This window comes from Danio rerio, chromosome 17, assembly GCF_049306965.1.
Source record: "Danio rerio strain Tuebingen ecotype United States chromosome 17, GRCz12tu, whole genome shotgun sequence".
Classification (NCBI taxonomy): Eukaryota; Metazoa; Chordata; class Actinopteri; order Cypriniformes; family Danionidae; genus Danio; species Danio rerio.
The window spans coordinates 7,862,341-7,881,318 of record NC_133192.1 but is presented as its reverse complement, the minus strand read 5'-3'; the positions used below and the strand labels follow the sequence as shown (position 1 = coordinate 7,881,318).

General features: G+C 37.9%; 2 protein-coding genes across 9 annotated transcripts in view; one reads left to right on the top strand and one right to left on the bottom strand.

Annotated features, from left to right (window-relative positions):
• Positions 1-18,978, bottom strand: part of smc6 (structural maintenance of chromosomes 6) — a 91,422-nt gene that overhangs the window by 15,208 nt on the left and 57,236 nt on the right. The window lies entirely within an intron of this gene.
• Positions 1-18,978, top strand: part of vsnl1b (visinin-like 1b) — a 42,811-nt gene that overhangs the window by 15,552 nt on the left and 8,281 nt on the right. Inside the window, exons 1-2 of one of the 2 annotated variants that reach the window (NM_001327942.1) lie at positions 5,175-5,495; positions 13,214-13,380. In NM_001327942.1, the coding sequence (NP_001314871.1) occupies positions 13,219-13,380 (162 nt within the window). In that variant the 5' untranslated portion in view covers positions 5,175-5,495; positions 13,214-13,218. Of the gene's footprint in view, positions 1-5,174; positions 5,496-13,213; positions 13,381-18,978 lie in introns of those variants that run through there. The other variant, NM_001327943.1, reaches the window with a different exon arrangement.

Below are 18,978 nucleotides of genomic sequence, written 5' to 3'. Positions count from 1 at the left end.
TTGTCTTGATTTTTTGTCTTTAAACTTTTTACAGTTAAGCTCTAATCCAGGGGTGCCCCAACATTTTCTTATAAAGGGCTGAAAACCAACCTTGATTGAGGCTAGTGGGCTGAAGTAAATATAGCTGAATATAGCTGTCATGGGTAATTTCCAATTTATTTGATAATATTTAAAAATAACGATAAAACATTGCATATATATATGAACTAATACAGCATAATTCTTTAACATTCAATAATGAACCTATTACAGTAAATACAAAAACAATCTTATTTACAACAGAATTGAGTTACACTAGTTTTTGTCTTGATTTGCTCATTGATATTTTTAAAAATCATATGGAGATTTATTTACAACTTTTAATATAAACATTTCATTTCAGCTAGCTTTTTTGTAGTTCAACAATAAAACAAACAAAATAGGTTATGTCAAACTAGAAATGACGATCTTTTTTAAAGGCATTTGCACCGACCCTCGTAATCCATCCTTCTCAGATGGGATGGTGGGCCAAATCAAAGGTTGCAATGGGCCATTTTTGGGCATTTCTGCTCTAATCACTTAAATATGACTATATAAGATCATATACTTTAGGAATTTTAATCAATGTTGTGCTTGTGAAGTTCTACACAAATAAATTAGATTTAAACAGATTTTTTATTTGCAAACAGAGACGCAGCTCCCACTGAAATGTCGAAGCCATTTCCAATTAATGCGAGCAAAATGACACGCGCCAACTGTTTAATTGACTGAGACAGCTGTTCAGAGATTGATTCAAATGGGAAACAGACCATAATTGCAAGTCATTCAAGAAACTCTTTCTTAATCCAAGAGATTTGAGTCAAAGCCAGTTAAAACCACACATATAGGGTCTCTCCCAACATTTAAAAGCCTCATTTTAGGATTTAAATAAACATGTTGCTTTTAGCTTAAAATGGTCACACTGCATTTACCAACTCAGGCTCATTCTGAAAACGTACCACTATATACATTTCTGGAGAGTGCCAGATTTGTCGCAGGAGGTAGTTTGTTTTTGCAGTTTTTGTTTTTATAAATCCACCGGAGGCCGCTGTGTACGCTTTTTGAGATCTCAAATTTCTCTTGTGAGCGCTATTAGTGCCTGCTGTTCTCACATAAATGCACCAGAGGCCGCTGTCGACTGACTGACTGACCGACAAACCTATCACTACCCACCCACCCCTTCCCTAAACCCAACCGATAGTGTTTTAGGAAAGCACCGACTGGCTTGATTTTTACCATGTTTTTAGATTTTACCACATTCTCACCCTGTTATTACTTGTCTATTATAATTATCCGGTTTCTAAAAACGGACTTGAACCCTGTCGTTGTGGTGAACTCCTCTGCGTCTCAAGTCCGGCAATGTACATGGCGAGCAAACTAGACAACCTGGTAATGGTGGGAAAGCCGTCCATACGGAGGTAAGTGGTCAGCTGGTAAGCTCGACGGTGTTATACCGCTTTGTAGCGTTCATTTTAAAGACTAAATGCAGCCATACATACTGATACATAATTCACAATCTCCAGAAATGTATATAGGGCTACGTTTTCAGAATGAGCCTATGTTAGTATTTACGGCTTTCACTATGTACTTAAGCATTTGCAAAAACATGTTGGTGCATTGGAATTACAATAAAAATCCTATCTTTTAACATGTTAATGTTAATGGTTACTATAACTCAAAAATATGGAAATTTAATCAAGTCAACTTAACAGTTCCCAGTTACAATGTGTTTCAAGAGTTCACATAGACTGTGTCCGAAACCGCCTATTACTCAGTAGATACTGCATCTGAATTTAAACGTACTACTATGCCATTAGAAAAGTACGTTCTATACAGCAGTGGTCCCCAACCACCGGGCCGCGGACCGGTACCTGTCCTTGGAACAATTGGTACCAGGCCACATAAGAAGTCATGAATTATTTCTGTAGAAAATTTTCCCCCGCGACTTGGTTTCTTCCACTCACCCATCACACCCCCCACCCCCCACCGCCCCCGCCATCTCACGTGATATGGACTATGCCAAAATCCACCACGGAGCGGGAGGAACGATCGCTAGAATCTAGCTCAGTGGTGGTTGTTGATAGTTTAAAGTTATAAAACAGGTACTGTATTATAGAGTCCAAGTCAGCAGAGCATTTACGGACTTTGCATATATGTGTGTGTGCATCGCTAAGTGAGTACCCGAAATCATTTCAATATGTATCTATATGGAGTTTCACATAATCATACTCATTAGGGCTGTAACATGCCAATGCATACATTTAATTCGGCTATACGGTTGTATTATTGTTAATATGTTCATCAGTTGAAATGTTTGGCACAGATGTTATGTATTTGATGCATATAAACCTTGATTGAAACACAATCAGACCACGATAGAGCAACTAGCGCATGCGCACTCAGTTGTTCATGATTAACCTGGATGCACGATTAACCAGCAGCTGTGTTCACGTGAAGACACCCTCCTTATACTCGATGCTAGTTCGCTTGAGTGCACACAGGGAATGTAACGTCAGCGCAGAGTTTGGGTGCGCACAACATTATTTTGGTTGGCAGAGCGTTTGATTTTTTGTTGAGACTCGAGCGAACAGTTTCCGCAGCGCCGCGTTTGACTTAAGTTGAATATGAAACACTTTGAACAGATTTAGTCTGAAACAGAATGACTGTACAGACACCTTTATGATCAGTGATCATCGAGATAACCTAATGATTAATAATTATTGGCTAAAAATTGCAACCGCCATGGCAAAGGTGAAAAGTTTTTGTTAAAGTTTGGAAAAACCTGGGATTTCATCATGGGATTTACACTGATGTATATATAACAGTTTTGAATTTTTATAAAATTGAATGGTTACAAAACTATAATTAAGGAACAAATTATTTCTTTGATAACTAGAAAAGAATATCTGAATCTATCAGTTTACAATATACTGATGGCGGTATCGCGGAGGACGCAGCCTTAGATCTTGCTTGGCGCTATAAGCAGGTTTGGCATGCTGTTCCGGGAGAGAACCCTGGTCTCGGAGATAAGTGAGCCCAGGGCTCCTGCCTGGTCTTTTAGCATGTAAGGATTAGGTAGGTCTCAAGAGCTCCCCCTAGTAAAGAAGGAAAAGGAGGAGATGGGGTGGAAGGGGGATTCTTCCAAAAAAAAATGGATGAGTACAATTACAGACATGCTCCTCTCGAAAGTAGTCTAAAAACTCGAGAAAAGTTTGGAAGTTGGTTTTCAAACTTAGTTATTATAATTTTATAATTTGTATTTCTGTCCTAAATATTGTTCCTCATGCTAGAACTTACAATTGTACTGTTCAATTCAGGAAGGAAGAACATGTGAACTATTTGTTTTCTGCTGATAACAATTTATTGTCTTATACGGATTCTTCATATTTGATACAGTAACTCTCTGACTTGCATCACTAAAAAAAGGTAAACTCAAAAGCAAACAGGGAAAATTGTGAAATAGTCAATTAACATTTATTCACCATATATATTAAGAAAAGTTACTGTTGACAAAATTACAGATTTTTCCTGCAGCATTTTTATGGTTTTTGTAATCTGTTGAAATCACAGACATTTTCGACACTGGAAAAACTGTGCATAAATGATCAGTTTTCCATATTTTGTAATCTCATGTTTTAATTTTTCCGTTTATTTGAATTGCATTATGGGAGCTTGATCTTTCTTCCAATCACTTTTAACCCTGAAAAGTTTTCAAAAAAGGGACTTTTATTAACATTTTAAGCTATTTAAAATGATATTATAGCTGTTTCTCAATTGCAAGAATGCAGAAAACGAACTTGTGTTCTTGTGGAGACCCCAGGTGTCCTCAGAAGAACGAAATCGGGAGACTACAAGAACAGAGAACATGTCCTGTGAGAAATAAGATGCTCGTTCTTCCTCATGGTCACATGACCTTCAGGCATTTTTAATGGAAAATTATTTAACCATTACAGCGTTCATACGATTTATTGTTTTTCCCCTTTTCACAAAACATAGTCCACATGAAAACCTTAATAATATACTCTGCACAATAAATAAAACAGATTTTAATACGAATTTCAGCAAATAAACACCCTTAATGTGTTCATGCCTTTCATGGTAATCATGGTAATTTTTATATTCACCGTTTCTTTTAGAGAAACTCCTGAGGTTAATAAGTCATATCTCTGAACTTTAGTAATAAATTGAAATAATATGCTGCGCTTCCCACCTCCAGTCGCAATGACTTCTGGGACTTCTAGAGCGAATTCGGTGCTCAAGTCTGGATCCATGTGTCCTCAATATCAAGAACACATCCGGGAAGCTTCACGCATCCTCTGTTTCTTGGAGTCTTGAGTTTTGAAACTGAACTTTAGCTCGTTACACGAGAACGCAAGATCCCTGAAGAACGCATATTAAGAAACAGCTATTGTCTGGGTTGGAGTTGTATGTCATGCTACAAAAACATTCTAATAAACTACCAGTACATTTTCTGTTCCTTTACAGACTTATTTCTTTATCTATCACCTCTTAAACATTATATTGTTTCAATTCGCTGCTATAATGTCAATGAAAGTGACTTTGTTCAATTGTAGAGTTGAATTTTCAACATCAAGTTGACAGAGCAGAGATCAACATCCCATAATGCAATTCATTCATTTTCCTTTGGCTTAGTCCTTTATTTATCAGGGGTCGCCACAGCAGAATGAACCACCAATTATTCCAGCGTATGTTTTTACGCAGAAGATGCCCTTCCATATGCAACCTAGTACTAGAAAACACCTAAACACTCTCATATTCACACACACACTCATACACTACAGCCAATTTAGTTTATTTAATTCACCTATAGCGTATGTGTTTGGACTATGAGGGAAACTCCACACAGAAATGCCAACTGGCCCAGCCAGGACTCGAACCAGCAACCTTCTTGCTGTGAGGCGACAGTGCTAACCACTGAGCCACCAATGCAATTCAAAATCGTAAATATACGAGTCTCTTTTTGCTTTTATCTAGGTCAGGTGAGCATGCTGAGAGAGTATAGAAGTAAATAAAACATGAATTACAGACTACTATTTAGAGAACGCACGAGAGTTTCTTGAAGCCTCAAACACAAAGAGCAGGGCGCGTTTTACATGACAGAGCATGCATGTCTACATCTAAAGCCTGCACACTGTGGTTAATAGAGTGTTTACTGACACGAGCCCCCTAAGAGCAGGGTTGCAAGCGTACAATTTGCGCAAACGCACGCTCGGAGCATCAGCAGCAGTAGTGGTGATGCTCTCTGCATGCCGCATGTCTTGCGTCGCATAGCGCACACACACGCGCGCGCACACAGAGAGACGGAAGCGGGATCGTGTCGGCTGGAATCACCTTTACACATTATTCTGCGTTCGGTAAAAAAGCAAACCGCGACGAATCCGCGGAATTTGGGCTCGACACACGCAAAAGCCGAGCACCAGCGCATTTCCATCAGCCTCCAAACACGCAACTCGAAGGTAAGAGGCGATGCATGCGTGCATATGAAGCTGGGAGAGATTTATATGCGTCGCAGACGTGTGTGTTCCTCCTGATTTAGGCAATGTGTGAACGCGTGAATGCATGCGCGAGTGACTGAATGCGTTATTAGCGCGCGTGGCCTGATTAGATTAGAACACTAGGCTTTAATTAAAACCTGTGCATTTGATGCATTTGGAGCGCTGATGGCAACATGGGCTCACCGGTTGCTTGTTACCCCCGATTTGTTCAGTGACAACATTTAGTGTCGTGTATAGTGAATTTCAGAGCTGTTTCACTTGAGAGATGCTTTTTTTGGGGGGGATGTGAGATTTGAGCACTGCGTCTTTTCTCTGCAGCCTCTGTCGGAATGGTACATTTTGACTGTGGTGCATCATTAAAACACATCTAAATGATTCATTGGAGACATGCAAATGAATTGACGCCCCTAATCTGTCACATCAAAACGGATGCGTAAATGGGATCTAAAGCAGATCTTGGTTTTTAAGTCATTGAAATCTTTAGATCCTTCATTTATTGTGCATTTCTTCCCAGTGGTTTCTCTTCTCAAGGTCATTCGTTCAGCCATTGGTGCTTGAAAAAGCCCCAGTGCTATTACATAAGTGTGACGACTGGGTCGTGGTTAACAATTCCCGACTGTCTTTAATTGAAGCCGCATTCTCTTATCAAACGTGTTCGAGGCTGCTCTGTGTGTGTTTTTTTTCTATTCCTCCACGCACATTTGATGCGGGAGAGGCTGCAAACGCAGACAGACGCTCCACATGGAAATGAAAAGCTCGTCTTCACCCCTCCCCGTTTGTAGCCTATTTTACCTGATGCCCATTTACACATAAACTCTTGTGACTTTGATCTATTTCGAGAAGCAGCAACACAGCTGCCAGACCCCATCACAGCTGACTGCAGATTCTGTGCATTCATATTTTAGGTTATTTGCATTTAATATGCATGACATCATGGTGTTCCTCTGGCTTGTATGTGTGTGTGTGTGGGGGTAATGCTCGACTGATATATGCGTTTTATTAACGGTCAGTGCTGAAAGCCATTTTTAGTGGAGGCATGCACACACAATGCAGATGTGACAATTTAGAGGGAGAGTTCACACAAGAATGAACATTCTGTCACTTTTTATGCACCCATTTGAATCTGTCTGCAGATTAATTAAAGAAAGAAGATTTTTAAAAATGTTATTACTGGCATGGTGGCTCAGTGGTTAGCACTGTCGCCTCACAGCAAGAAGGTTGCTATTTTGAGTCCTGGCTGGCGTTTCTGTGTGGTGTTTGCATGTGCTCCCCGTAATGGTGTGGGTTTCCACTGGGTGCTCCGGTTTCCCCCACAGTTCAAACACATGCGCTATAGGTAAGTTGTATGAGTGTGTATGGGTGTTTTGCAGCTGGAAGGGCATCCGCTGTGTAAAACATGCTGGATAAGTTGGCGGTTCATTCCGCTCTGACGACCCCTGATTAATAAAGGGACTAAGCCGAAGGAAAATGAATGAATGAACTACCGGTTTGCTAGTCATTCCACAGTGTAGAGATTCCCAATAAGTTTTTCAAGAAACATTTTTAAAGGCCCAACGCTGATACTGAATATCCTGATTGGCCTATCAGACGTCCAAGCATTGATCAGGTTTGTTGTTGCTCCATTACCGGGACACATTTTTGTGAAATCAATGCCAATGAAAATAAAGACGCATTATCGATTAACACTTTATGTTTGTTCATTCATTCATTTTCTTGTCGGCTTTGTCCCTTTATTAATCCGGGTTCAACACAGCGGAATGAACCTAAAACTTATCCAGCATGTTTTATTCCATCTCTGGGAAACATCCACACACATACACTCATACACTACGGACAATTTAGTCTACCCAGTTCACCTATACCGCATGTCTTTGGACTGTGGGGGAAACCAGAGCACCCGGAGGAAACCCACGCGAACGCAGGGAGAACATGCAAACTCCACACAGAAACACCAACTGAGCCGAGACTCAATCCAGCAACCCAGGGACCTTCTTGCTGTGAGGTGACAGCACTACCTACTGCGCCACTGCATCGCCCCACTTTATGTTTGTATTTATTAGACCATTATAAATGTATCAGAATATTGATTTGTATTGTCATGTACGGTGGGTAATTATTTATTTGAATTATTTTAACGTTTATTTTTAATTTTATAAAAATATTTATGGATTTTTTTATTTTACTATTATTTTATTTTGTTTATTCATTATTATTATTATTAATAATATTTTCCATTTTGCTATATTTTTATCTATTCCAGCTGTAATTGTATTGTAATTTTATTTGTTTGCTAACTAATTTGGGCGGCAATGTTCAAACTGGGGGGGGGGGGGGGGGGGGTGGGGGGGTGGATCTTGATTAGACAAAATGTTTTGTTAAAGCTTGAGAAAATAATCACAAATAAATATTTTTTTAAACAGTTATGGGGACAGTTCACCCAAAAATTAAAATACTGTTATTATTTATTGCACTTACTTTAAAGAATACATGATAAAACCCCTATGGTAATTTTCTTTTCCTGCTATGGAAGTCAGTGTGTTCCAACACAGTGTGGTTCCGAGGGGAGGGCTTTGGGGGCTTAAGCCCCTGATGTATAGTCAAAAGCCCTTGATCTTTTGGAATATGTTGCACTTAAATAAAAATAGGTTGTATAACATTTATTTTGTTATCCATCCATATCCATATCATTACTTAAAATTACCACATACATCCTGCGCATTCCACTAAACGCAGCGTTTGTGTCGGGTAATTGAATAGTCAGCTGTTCACCTGTTTCTATTGGCAGATGGGAGTGGCTCTGTTGTCACATGGTGGTAATAAAAAATCCCGCCACTGCACTGTCATCATTCATTCATTATTTTGAGGAGCTGAAGCTGATGAGGTAATAATATAACTGTTTCGCCAAACTTAGTAGTTCTAACTACTGATGAAACTTAATATTTGTTTTCACAATATAAATATAATGTAGTTTTGGTTAAATAAAATAACTGTAATCAATAAAATGTGCATTATTTAAATGTAAATACGTGCGAATTATTCAGAAAAACATCAATTGTATTGGCTTTCTAGATATGATATAGATATCTAGACATATTTATTTATTATAGCCAGTCACATCTGTTTCTCTAATAGTTAAATCACCTTGAGTTCATGCATCTAGCATAGTATTTTATAGCTATATTCTACTGTAACATGCTATGTCAGTTAGCATCGAATTATAAATCGACTTCCTTATGAAAATACCTAAGATGGCTGGAAGAACACATATAAACCATTTATTGTCGAAGTCGTGTAAATGATTAGTTAAAGCTTTTTATGTTTATTCAGATCGTATTTTCATTCAACTACAGCAATAGCTGGATGCCTTCATCCATTTTAGGAATTTCCTGGAATGTTCTGCTACTTTTGTGAGGCATATATGGAATTTCTGCTCAAGTATGAATGAAATGGGCATTACATGCATTTAAAGTGCGACAATGCCCACATCAACCTATTTTGAGGAAAACTGAAAAAAACCTCTCTCTAAAGACATTTGAAGTAAACATAGTTCTAGCATATAGATCTTTATTTATTTATCTTTTTTACTATTTTTGATACAATTGTTATTATATCAATAATAGTAGCCTATTGAATATCATTATTTTGCAAGATATTGAATTTAGAAATTCCAGTATCTTGACAACACTACACCACAGTTGATCACTCTCTCCAAATGAACATGTGTGTAGCTTTGAATCACATTGGATAACAACTCACACACTCTTAAATAACCATATTTTCAGATTTAAAGACAGGCAGAAAATCACACTTTCAAAAAACAAACAGAAACTGCAAATCAGGAGGAGATAGGAGGTTCAAGAGGTTTGATATGACTACAGACAACAGACTAGTAAATGAGAAGTACCCTAATTTATCAATGTTTACTCCTTTTTGGTGTTACAAGTCAACAAAGCTTATTGTGAAACTACTGTCAACTCAAAAACCCTTTATGCATTATCAAACCATTTATAATCCTATTATTAAGATTAGAGTAGATCACCTTTTGAAAGTGGGGTTATTTTAGCGGGGTGAATTAGAACTTCGTTTTAGGGGCTTATCCCTTTCGACCCTTGCAACGCCACTGGTACGACAACCAACATTCTTCAAAGTATCTTCTTTAGACTGTGAGGGAAACCACGCCAACACATGGAGAACATGCAAGCTCCACGCAGAATTGCTAGCTGTCCCAGCTGGGACTCAAACCAGCTAACTTCTTGCTGTGAGGCGACAGTGCTAACTATTGAGCCATTGTGTCGCCCTGCATAATAAAACCTTGATAGTAACTTCTTTTTCTACTTGGGAAGTCATTGTGTTCCAACAACCAACATTCTTCAAAATGCCTTCTTTTGTGATCAACAGAAAGGATTTCATAAAGGTTTAAAACCACAAGAATAGTTATTTTTTATTTTTGGGTGAACTGTCTCTTTAAGAGCAAGATTTACTAACAACTTATAAGCCCAAACCCATTTTTTCAGCATAAAAAATTGTAATAAAGTCTAATATTAATACTGTAAAAGAGGTTAAACTGTCAATTGTATTATTGCTTAAGCATTTGTATGAATTTCACTTTCATATGGTAATTTCTTTTTCAACCCCTGAAGTCAATAAGTCCCAAGAACTAACATTTTTCAAAATATCTTCTTTTATGTTCAACAGAAAGGAGCTCATAAAGGTTTAAAACCACACGAGGGAGAATAAATGAGTGCTTTTTTTGGGGAGGGGGGGGGGGTGAACTTTCCCTTTAAGTGCCAGATTTACTAACAATTTATAAGCCCAAACTCTTTTTTGCATAAAAAAATTGCAAGCCAGGCTCATTATGTATACGTGCCCCGGTATACATTTCTGTAGAGGGCGAAATACGTCCCAGAAGGTAGAGGTCAGTGCAGGACTGATTTTTTAGTCTTTGTTCACCCACTGCCCGCTTAGAATAATTTTCTACCTGACTGTTTTCGCTAAATTTAGATCTGGTTTACAAAATCTCACGATTAAATTGGAACTACCAAAAGAGAGAGATAACAGATAAAACTGTAAGCTGTGCAAAGATTGTAGGCTTAATGTCAGATTTTTTTGCCTGCCCCTTTGAGACATGAGTGCCGCTTTAAACCTGAGGTTCCAGTCTTCTGCTAAAGGGTAAAACTTTGAGGTATTAACACACCACGCAAAGGGTTTATTTTTTCCATTTGGGTCATGAAAAAGACTGTAATGTGGGTTTCCTGACAGTAAACTGAGGCTCACCTCTTTCTCTGCTCAATGTTTGAAGGCTCACTTGTCTGACATTTTCTCTTAAATGTTTGTATGAAATGCTCATTCAAACATTCATTTATTAACAAAAATATATACATTTGTTGTGCCTTATTTTATTTTCTTATTGTTTTTACAGCATTTTATAAAAAGGATTTTAATATTATATTTAATATTTAAATATTTAATAATATTAAATATTTAATAATACTATTTAAATATCTACTATTTAAAAATACACAAACAAATTTTACAGAAATACAGTAAAATACTCCAAATCTGTTGAAACGCGTCGATCTGATGGCGGAATAGTTTGCAGCAGGATATTATTGAGAGATCGCTGACAGGAACAGTGAACAGCTCCGCCAGAGTGTGTCTGAAGCCCATATTTAAGTTTATTTTACAGTATTGCAGAAACACCACTGAGCCTCGCGTCCATTATAAAACACTGGCAGGACATTAATTTGGACAGCTATGCAGATTTATTAAATTCATTAATTCATTTTCTTTTCAGCTTAGTCCCTTTGTTAATCTGGGGTCACCACAGTGGAATGCACCGCCAACTTATCCAGCACATTTTTTAGCTTACCCAATTCATCTATACCGCATGTATTTGGACTGTAAGAGTTTGAAGTAATCAATCACAGAACAGGAGAAAGTCCATTACTTCAATCATTTAAATATAGCATATTAACAATGATATCCGAAAATTGTAGTATAATATTGAGAGTTAATTTTAAACTATCTCACGGCCCACCTGCTGGATCACTGAGGCAAACTAGTGGGCCACGGCCCACCAGTTGAGAATCGCTATTCTAATGCAAGCTGAACGTCCTTCAAGGACAGTGGATCTTCCCTTTGCTCTGCCATGGTAAAGCCCGCTCTGAGGACCGTTATGCAGATGATGATTAAATCACACTGAACAGAGCTAAACTGAACTGAACTGAACTTAAACACTAAAACCTGAACCACACTGTTCCAGTTACTATGACCATTTATGTGAAGCTGCTTTGACACAATCTACATTGTAAAAGCGCTATACAAATAAAGCTGAATTGAATTGAATTGAATGCATACACAGACTGTGTGAATAAAAAGCACGTGCAGAAAACACTGTTCATGCGTTCATCATGTGTAAAAGTAGTGAGCACTGGCTTTACCGGAGTTCAATAAGAATAAGGAAATCACAGACATGCTGTTCCAAAATAACATCGGGACTTGAGAGTGGTTTTTTGTTAGACAGCCTGCTGCCATTCAAACTACACCAAAGTTACTGACTGCTACTGCAATTTATTCTGAAATTTATTTCAGTGCTGCAAGAAATCTGGTCTGAGCTACCAGAAGCTACGTTTTTTTGCAGTTTAGTTTTCGCAAATCCACCAGAGGTCGATGCGTACGCTTTTTCAGATCTCTAAATTCTCTTGCGAGTGCCATTTGCACCTGCTGTTCTCACATAAATCCACCAGAGGCTGCTGTCGACTGACTGACTGACGATAGATCTCCCCACCCACCCTATTCCCTAAACCCAACCGATAGTGTTTTCATAAACAATCCAAAAAAAAGAAAAAACCCTTGCGGCCACCTGATTTTTACCACGTTTTCAGACCTGTTATTTTATTTTTATGTCTTGTTTTTGTTTTACCCGCTTTCTGTAACCACTTCTCGCAAAACTCGACCCCCGCTCTGCGTCTCAATCCCTCAGATGTATGCGACGAGCCACTGGGCAAACTGCTAACAGCGGTAATCATTCAGCTGGTAGCATGAAAAGGAACCGAAGCCATTGGCAGCGTCATACTACTCCCTAGCGTTCCTTTTAAATACATACCTCTGCCTACATAATTCACTCTCTCCAGAAATGTGTACAGGGCAACGTATTCACAATGAGCCTGTGTTGAAAATATCTGTGTCTATATACCTGTGTCTAATATTAATGCTGTAAAGTAGGGGAAACAGTTATTTTTATTATTTGTAGGATTTTCCTTTTCATATGTAAAATTAATTAATATAAAAGTCATGAAATTACAATTACTAAGTTTGCTGCAGTTGGTTTACTGGTAATTTCACCATCATTTAACAGCCCAAAAAGCATTTCTTTATCCAATTTGCACCTGTGTTTCAGTAGATTACCTACTGTTTATTGGTTATCATTGGCTCTGCTTGTTTTTTAAATATAAACTGCATTAATCGTTATCTAATCTGTTCTTTAATTTAAGTATGGTCCACAGAATCACTCACAATCACAAGAATCACAGAATCAAAATACCCAACGTCATTTTGTATGGGATTAAACTTGGCCTGTGTAGTAAACCAATTCCCCAATTTTACACCCAGATCTCTTGAAAGAGTCCAACACGGAGAGCATTCTGTAACCATACTGTACTCGCTCTTTCCTCATGCAGTAATCATGGGAAAGCAGAACAGCAAACTGACCCCTGAGGTGATGGAGGATCTTGTGAAGAACACAGAGTTTAACGAACATGAGCTGAAGCAGTGGTACAAGGGTTTCCTGAAAGACTGTCCCAGCGGCCGACTAAACCTGGAGGAGTTCCAGCAGCTCTATGTGAAGGTGAGAGCCTTTTACCAAACAGTAGAGATATACAGTGCATCTGGAAAGTATTTGTAGCGCTTCACTTTTTCCACATTTTTTATGTTACAGCCTTAGTACAAAATGGATTAAATTAATTTGTTTCCTCAAAATTCTACATACAATACCCCATAATTACAATGTGAAAAAAGAGATTTTGAAATTATTTAAAATAAAAAAAGCTGAAAATCACATGTACATCAGTATTCACAGCCTTTGGCGTGAAGCTCTAAATTGAGCTCAGGTACATTCTGTTTCCACTGATCATTCTTGAGATGTTTCAGCAGCTTCATTGGAGTTCATCTGTGGTCAATTCAGTTGATTGGACGTGATTTGAAAAGGCATACACCTGTCTATATAAGGTCCCAGGGTTGATAGTGCATGACAAAGCACAAACCAAGCATGAAGACAAAGGAATTGTCTGTAGACCTCCAAAACAGGATTGTCTCGAGTCACAAGGCTAGGGAAGGTAACAGAAAATTTCTACTGCTCTGAAAGTTCCAATGAGCACAGCGGCCTCCATCATCCGTATCTGGAAGATGTTTGGAACCATCAGGATTCTTCCTAGAGCTGGCCGGCCATCTAAGCTGAGTGATCGGGGAAGAAGGGCTTAGTCAGGGAGGTGATCAATACCCCAATGGTCACTCTGTCTGAGCTCCAGCGTTCTTCTTTGGAGAGAAGAGAACCTTACAGAAGGACAACCATCTGTGCAGCAATCCACCAATCAGGCCTGTATGGTAGAGTGGCCAGACTGAAGCCACTCCCTGCCTGGAATTTGCCAAAAGGCATCTGAAGGACTCTCAGACCATAAGAAACAAAAGTCTCTGCTCTGATGAGACTAAAACTTAACTCTTTGGTGTGAATGCCAGGCGTTATGTTTGGAGAAAACGAGACACCGCTCATCACCAGGATAATATCACCCCTACAGTGAAGCATGGTGGTGGCAGCATCATGCTGTAGGGATGTTTTTCAGCAGCTGGAACTGGAAGACTAGTCAGGATAAAGGGACAGATGAATGCAGCAATGAACAGAGACATCCTGAATAAAAACCTGCTTCAGAGTGCTCTTGACCTCAAACTGAGGCGACGGTTCATCTTCCAGCAGGACAATGACCTAAAGCAGTTGCTCTCAAACTTTTTTCATCAAGTACCACCTCAGAAAAAAATTGTCTCTCCAAGTACCACCAAAATGAGCAGTATTGAAATACAGTAGCGTAGTTGGCCCAGTAAAGCCGCGACAACTCTGCACAGTTAAAAAAAACGTGGCAGATTACCTCAAAAATATAGGCTATATTTCATATATGGCATATTATATACATCATTTTTGGTAAATTTTGAAATGTGTGTAGCATGTACATGACATATTTCATTCCTCCGCGTACCACTAGAAGGAATCCTGCGTACCACTAGGGGTACACGTACCACAGTTTGAGAACCACTGACCTAAAGCACACCATCAAAATATCAATGGATTGGCTACACAACAACTCTGTGAATGTCCTTGAGTGGTCCAGCCAGAGCCCAGACCTGAATCCTATTGAACATCTCTGGAGAGATCTGAATATGGCTGTACACCGTCGCTTCTCATCCCACCTGATGGAGCTTGAGAGGTACTGCAAAGAGGAAAAATTCCCAAAGACAGGTGTGCCAAGCTTGTGGCATCATATTCAAAAAGACTTGAGGCTGTAATTGCTGCCAAAGGTGCATCAACAAAATATTGAGCAAAGGCTGTGAATACTTGTGTACATGTGATTTTTCTGCTTTTTTTTTATTTTTAACAATTTAAAAAACTATTTTTCCACATTGTCATTATGGGGTATTGTTTGTAGAACTTTGAGGAAAAAAAGTGAATTTAATCCATTTTGGAAAAAGGCTGTAACATTAAAAAATGTGGAAAAGGTGTAGTACCGTGAATACTTTCTGGATGCACTGTATCATGTCTCACCAGTGTCATCGTTTATTTTTGCTTAAGGTTTTGTAACGAGGCCCTTTTGTTACTATTGACACTACTTATCAATACTTATCAATCTTTGTGTGGTAGCTCAATAAAGCATGTATTTAGAGCTTTAAAGGTGCCATATACTGCATTGGTTCAATAAGTAAACTTGTTGTCTGATATCTACATAGTATGTATATGCCTAAATAAGTAAATAAACATCTCCAGAAATGGTTTTATATGCTCATCTATTACTCCATAATACACCCCTAGAATCAGAAGGTCCTCATTGACCATATTTGGATTGGTCATGAATACTAATGAGCTTCACTCTGACATGGATCGCTCACAGACACACACACACACACACACACGCTAATTTATCAAATGAAGTAGATGCCTAGTTTAATCTGTTTAACTCAGTGAGTGGATGTTTATTTACCTAAATGGAGAGAGTGAGTGAGCTCACTAATATAAACCCATCAGAGTAACGTTAGCCTATTTTGCTTATGAGATCTTTTGTGGATTAAAGCTAAATTATTATTAAACTTGACAAAAGAGGTAGATAGAGATGTTTTGTGTCGGTTTATTAAGGTATAAATTCAAAGAAAACACAGGCAGGAATTAATATTAACCTCTACATAATAGGATGACGTTCAAAAAAACATGCTGAATGATAAACATATTTGTTAATCTGAAGAAGAAAAAAACAATATTACAGTAAGTTTTTTTCCTTTGAAAACCTCTAGTCTGGAGCCAGGTAAAAAATAGGTATTTTAAATGTGGACTGCATTACCTAGTTTAACCAATAGGTGTCAATCCTGCATACTGCAAATTTAAGCAACAAAAGCAATAGGATGGGCTGCTTGTGATTCTGTTGCCGATTTTACCTTTATGTAAATTAATTGTGAGTTAAGTGAGCAGTTTTTGATTTCAGGATTCCCATAATCATTTAGATGGGAGTCTTGGATGAGCTGCCTGGTGGTGTTGCAAATATATAATAATATTGATTAATAATAATTCCTCATGTTTATATAGCGCTTTTCTGGACACTCAGAGCACTTTACACATTAGGGGGAATCTCCTTAACCACCACCTGTGTGCAGCATCCACCTGGATGACACCACAGCAGCCATGTAGCGCCAGACCGCACACCACACACCAGCTGATAGGTGGAGAAGAGACAGAGTGATGAAGCCAATTATGATATAGGGATGGTTAGGAGGCCATGATGGACAGACGCCAGTGGGCAAATTTGGCCAGGATGCAGAGATTAAACCCCTACCTTTTATCCTAGATTCTTAACAACCACAGAGAGTCGGGACCTCAGTTTAACGTCTCATCGGAAAGACGGCGCTCACTGGGCAGTAAAGATTCCCCTTCACTATACTGGGGCGTTAGGACCTGCTGGTCTCACAAACACCAATTCCGGCAGCAACCTAGCTTTCCTGACCAGGTGCAGCCCTGCTAGGCTTCAGTGGGTGACCGTGTGAGAGTTGCAGAGAGCTAGCTGCCAGCATATGACCACCATGTGACTAGACATTACTTGAAAGGGACTTTGGCATTTATTCAAAGCTAATATTAGACAGTTCACCCAAAATGAACATTCTGTCCTCATTCACTAACTCGCATCACATTGCAAACTAATGACTTGCTATCATCCATAGCCACATGAGATTTTTGTATATAGATGAAACGGGCTGCAGTGTTATTGATTTTTTGTTGTTGTTGGGATTATATGTTTAATTTATTGTCTTTTGCAAAAGATTTTTAAGTCAGATTTGAAAGATGAATTTAAATGATTAGCTATGTTTTCATCCAAAACGCAAAACAGGAATATCACATAAAAGACGTGCGAATAAAGCAGCGTTTCCATCCAACGAGTCAAAGAGGACAAAATAGTCACTAAAGTAAAAACGTATCAAAAGTAAAAACAGAATTTGCTGCAGTAGGAGAAGCTGTGTAAATCTTTTCTTTATTTAATTAATGCCCTGTGCCTCAAAAGACAAAAAGCTGACATGTAATGAATGAGTGTTGGCGTTTAAAGGCATGGGACGCGGAGCACAGACGCTCTTGACAGTTCTGAAGGTCATTAATAATCGAATAACACTATGGTTAAGGTGTTTTAGAATGACCAAAACAACATTTCAGATGTTTTACAATGTGCTCAGCCTGCTGGTTTGTCCATTCACATGCATTTTTATCATCACACGATCTCTTATAACAAAATCACATGACTTTTGTTCGTACACATGCTGGAATTTTTTCAGTAAAAGTGTTTCCACCATAGTTTATGTGCATCTTTTCTTATCGAACAAAAGTTTATCCTACTCAGTCATGCGCATAGGTTTTTTATGTGCATTTCCATTTTATGTGCATATCTAAAATGCAGATAAAAATAGGTGAATGGAAACATAGCTAATGATCCGTCCCCTCAAAATGTGGTCAGTACTGTAGACCTGAATTAATTCACAAATCCTATCGATAAGAAGTGTTTGTTTCCTAATTTTAGACTGGGCCTTGTAAAATAAAAAAAAGATAAAAATAAACAAAAACAAGAAAATCTGGCATCCATCCAGAAAACCGTAGCAAGGAAATGTGAAATAATATAAAAATAAATACTGAGGACAGTTGAAAATAATTATGCAACCTAGGATTGTCACAATATTTCTGTGTGTAATATGACTCTTGACATAATATGACAAGAAACAAGAAACCCTAATATTTAAACCCTAAAAATGAAATAGTATAAATGTATGAAACAGAATTTATATATATATATATATATATATATATATATATATATATATATATATATATATATATATATATATATATATATATATATATATGGGGTGACACGGTGGCTCAGTGGTTAGCACTGTCACCTTACAGGGGTTATAAATATTTATATTAATATTTATATTAATAATTGTGATATAATTATTTATTATAATTATTTTTTATTAATAATTGTGATATAATTATTTATTATAATTATTTTTATTAATAATTGTGATATAATTATTTATTAAATTATTTTTTATTAATAGTTGTGATATAATTATTTATTATAATTATTTTATTAATAATTGTGATATAATTATTTATTATAAATATTTATATTAATAATTGTAATAATAGATTGTATCGTGACCTATGTATCGTTATATGTTTCATATCGTGAGGCCCTTGCCAATACACAGCCCCTATACACAGGCCTAACGTCCGCCTGTTCCTGCCTCAAAATGAGCGAGTTTGAATCATCTGTACATTAAGGAAGCGTTCAGAAAAAACAGCAGTGAAGAAACTCGACACAGAGGAACATAAACGCCAGCTAGCGTTTCGGGAGTGTTATTGCAGAGCAACAGAAACAGCGCGCAGAAGTATGAATGCACAGCTATGAGTGTTCCATGCGATGTGGGTCACGCCGATCACTTGACGCAGAAGTATAAACCAGGCTTTAAGCCGAAGGAACATGAATGAAATCAGGTTTATTTATCAACCACTCAAAGATTATTGGTGATTATGGACTGCATTTTAGTCAGTAAGCTCTCATGAGGCTGTAGATGACTTTTGATATCTTTTATGTATAGTATAACTCATTTTTTTAGTACATTTCTGTTCTTTCTGGAGCTTGTTAGA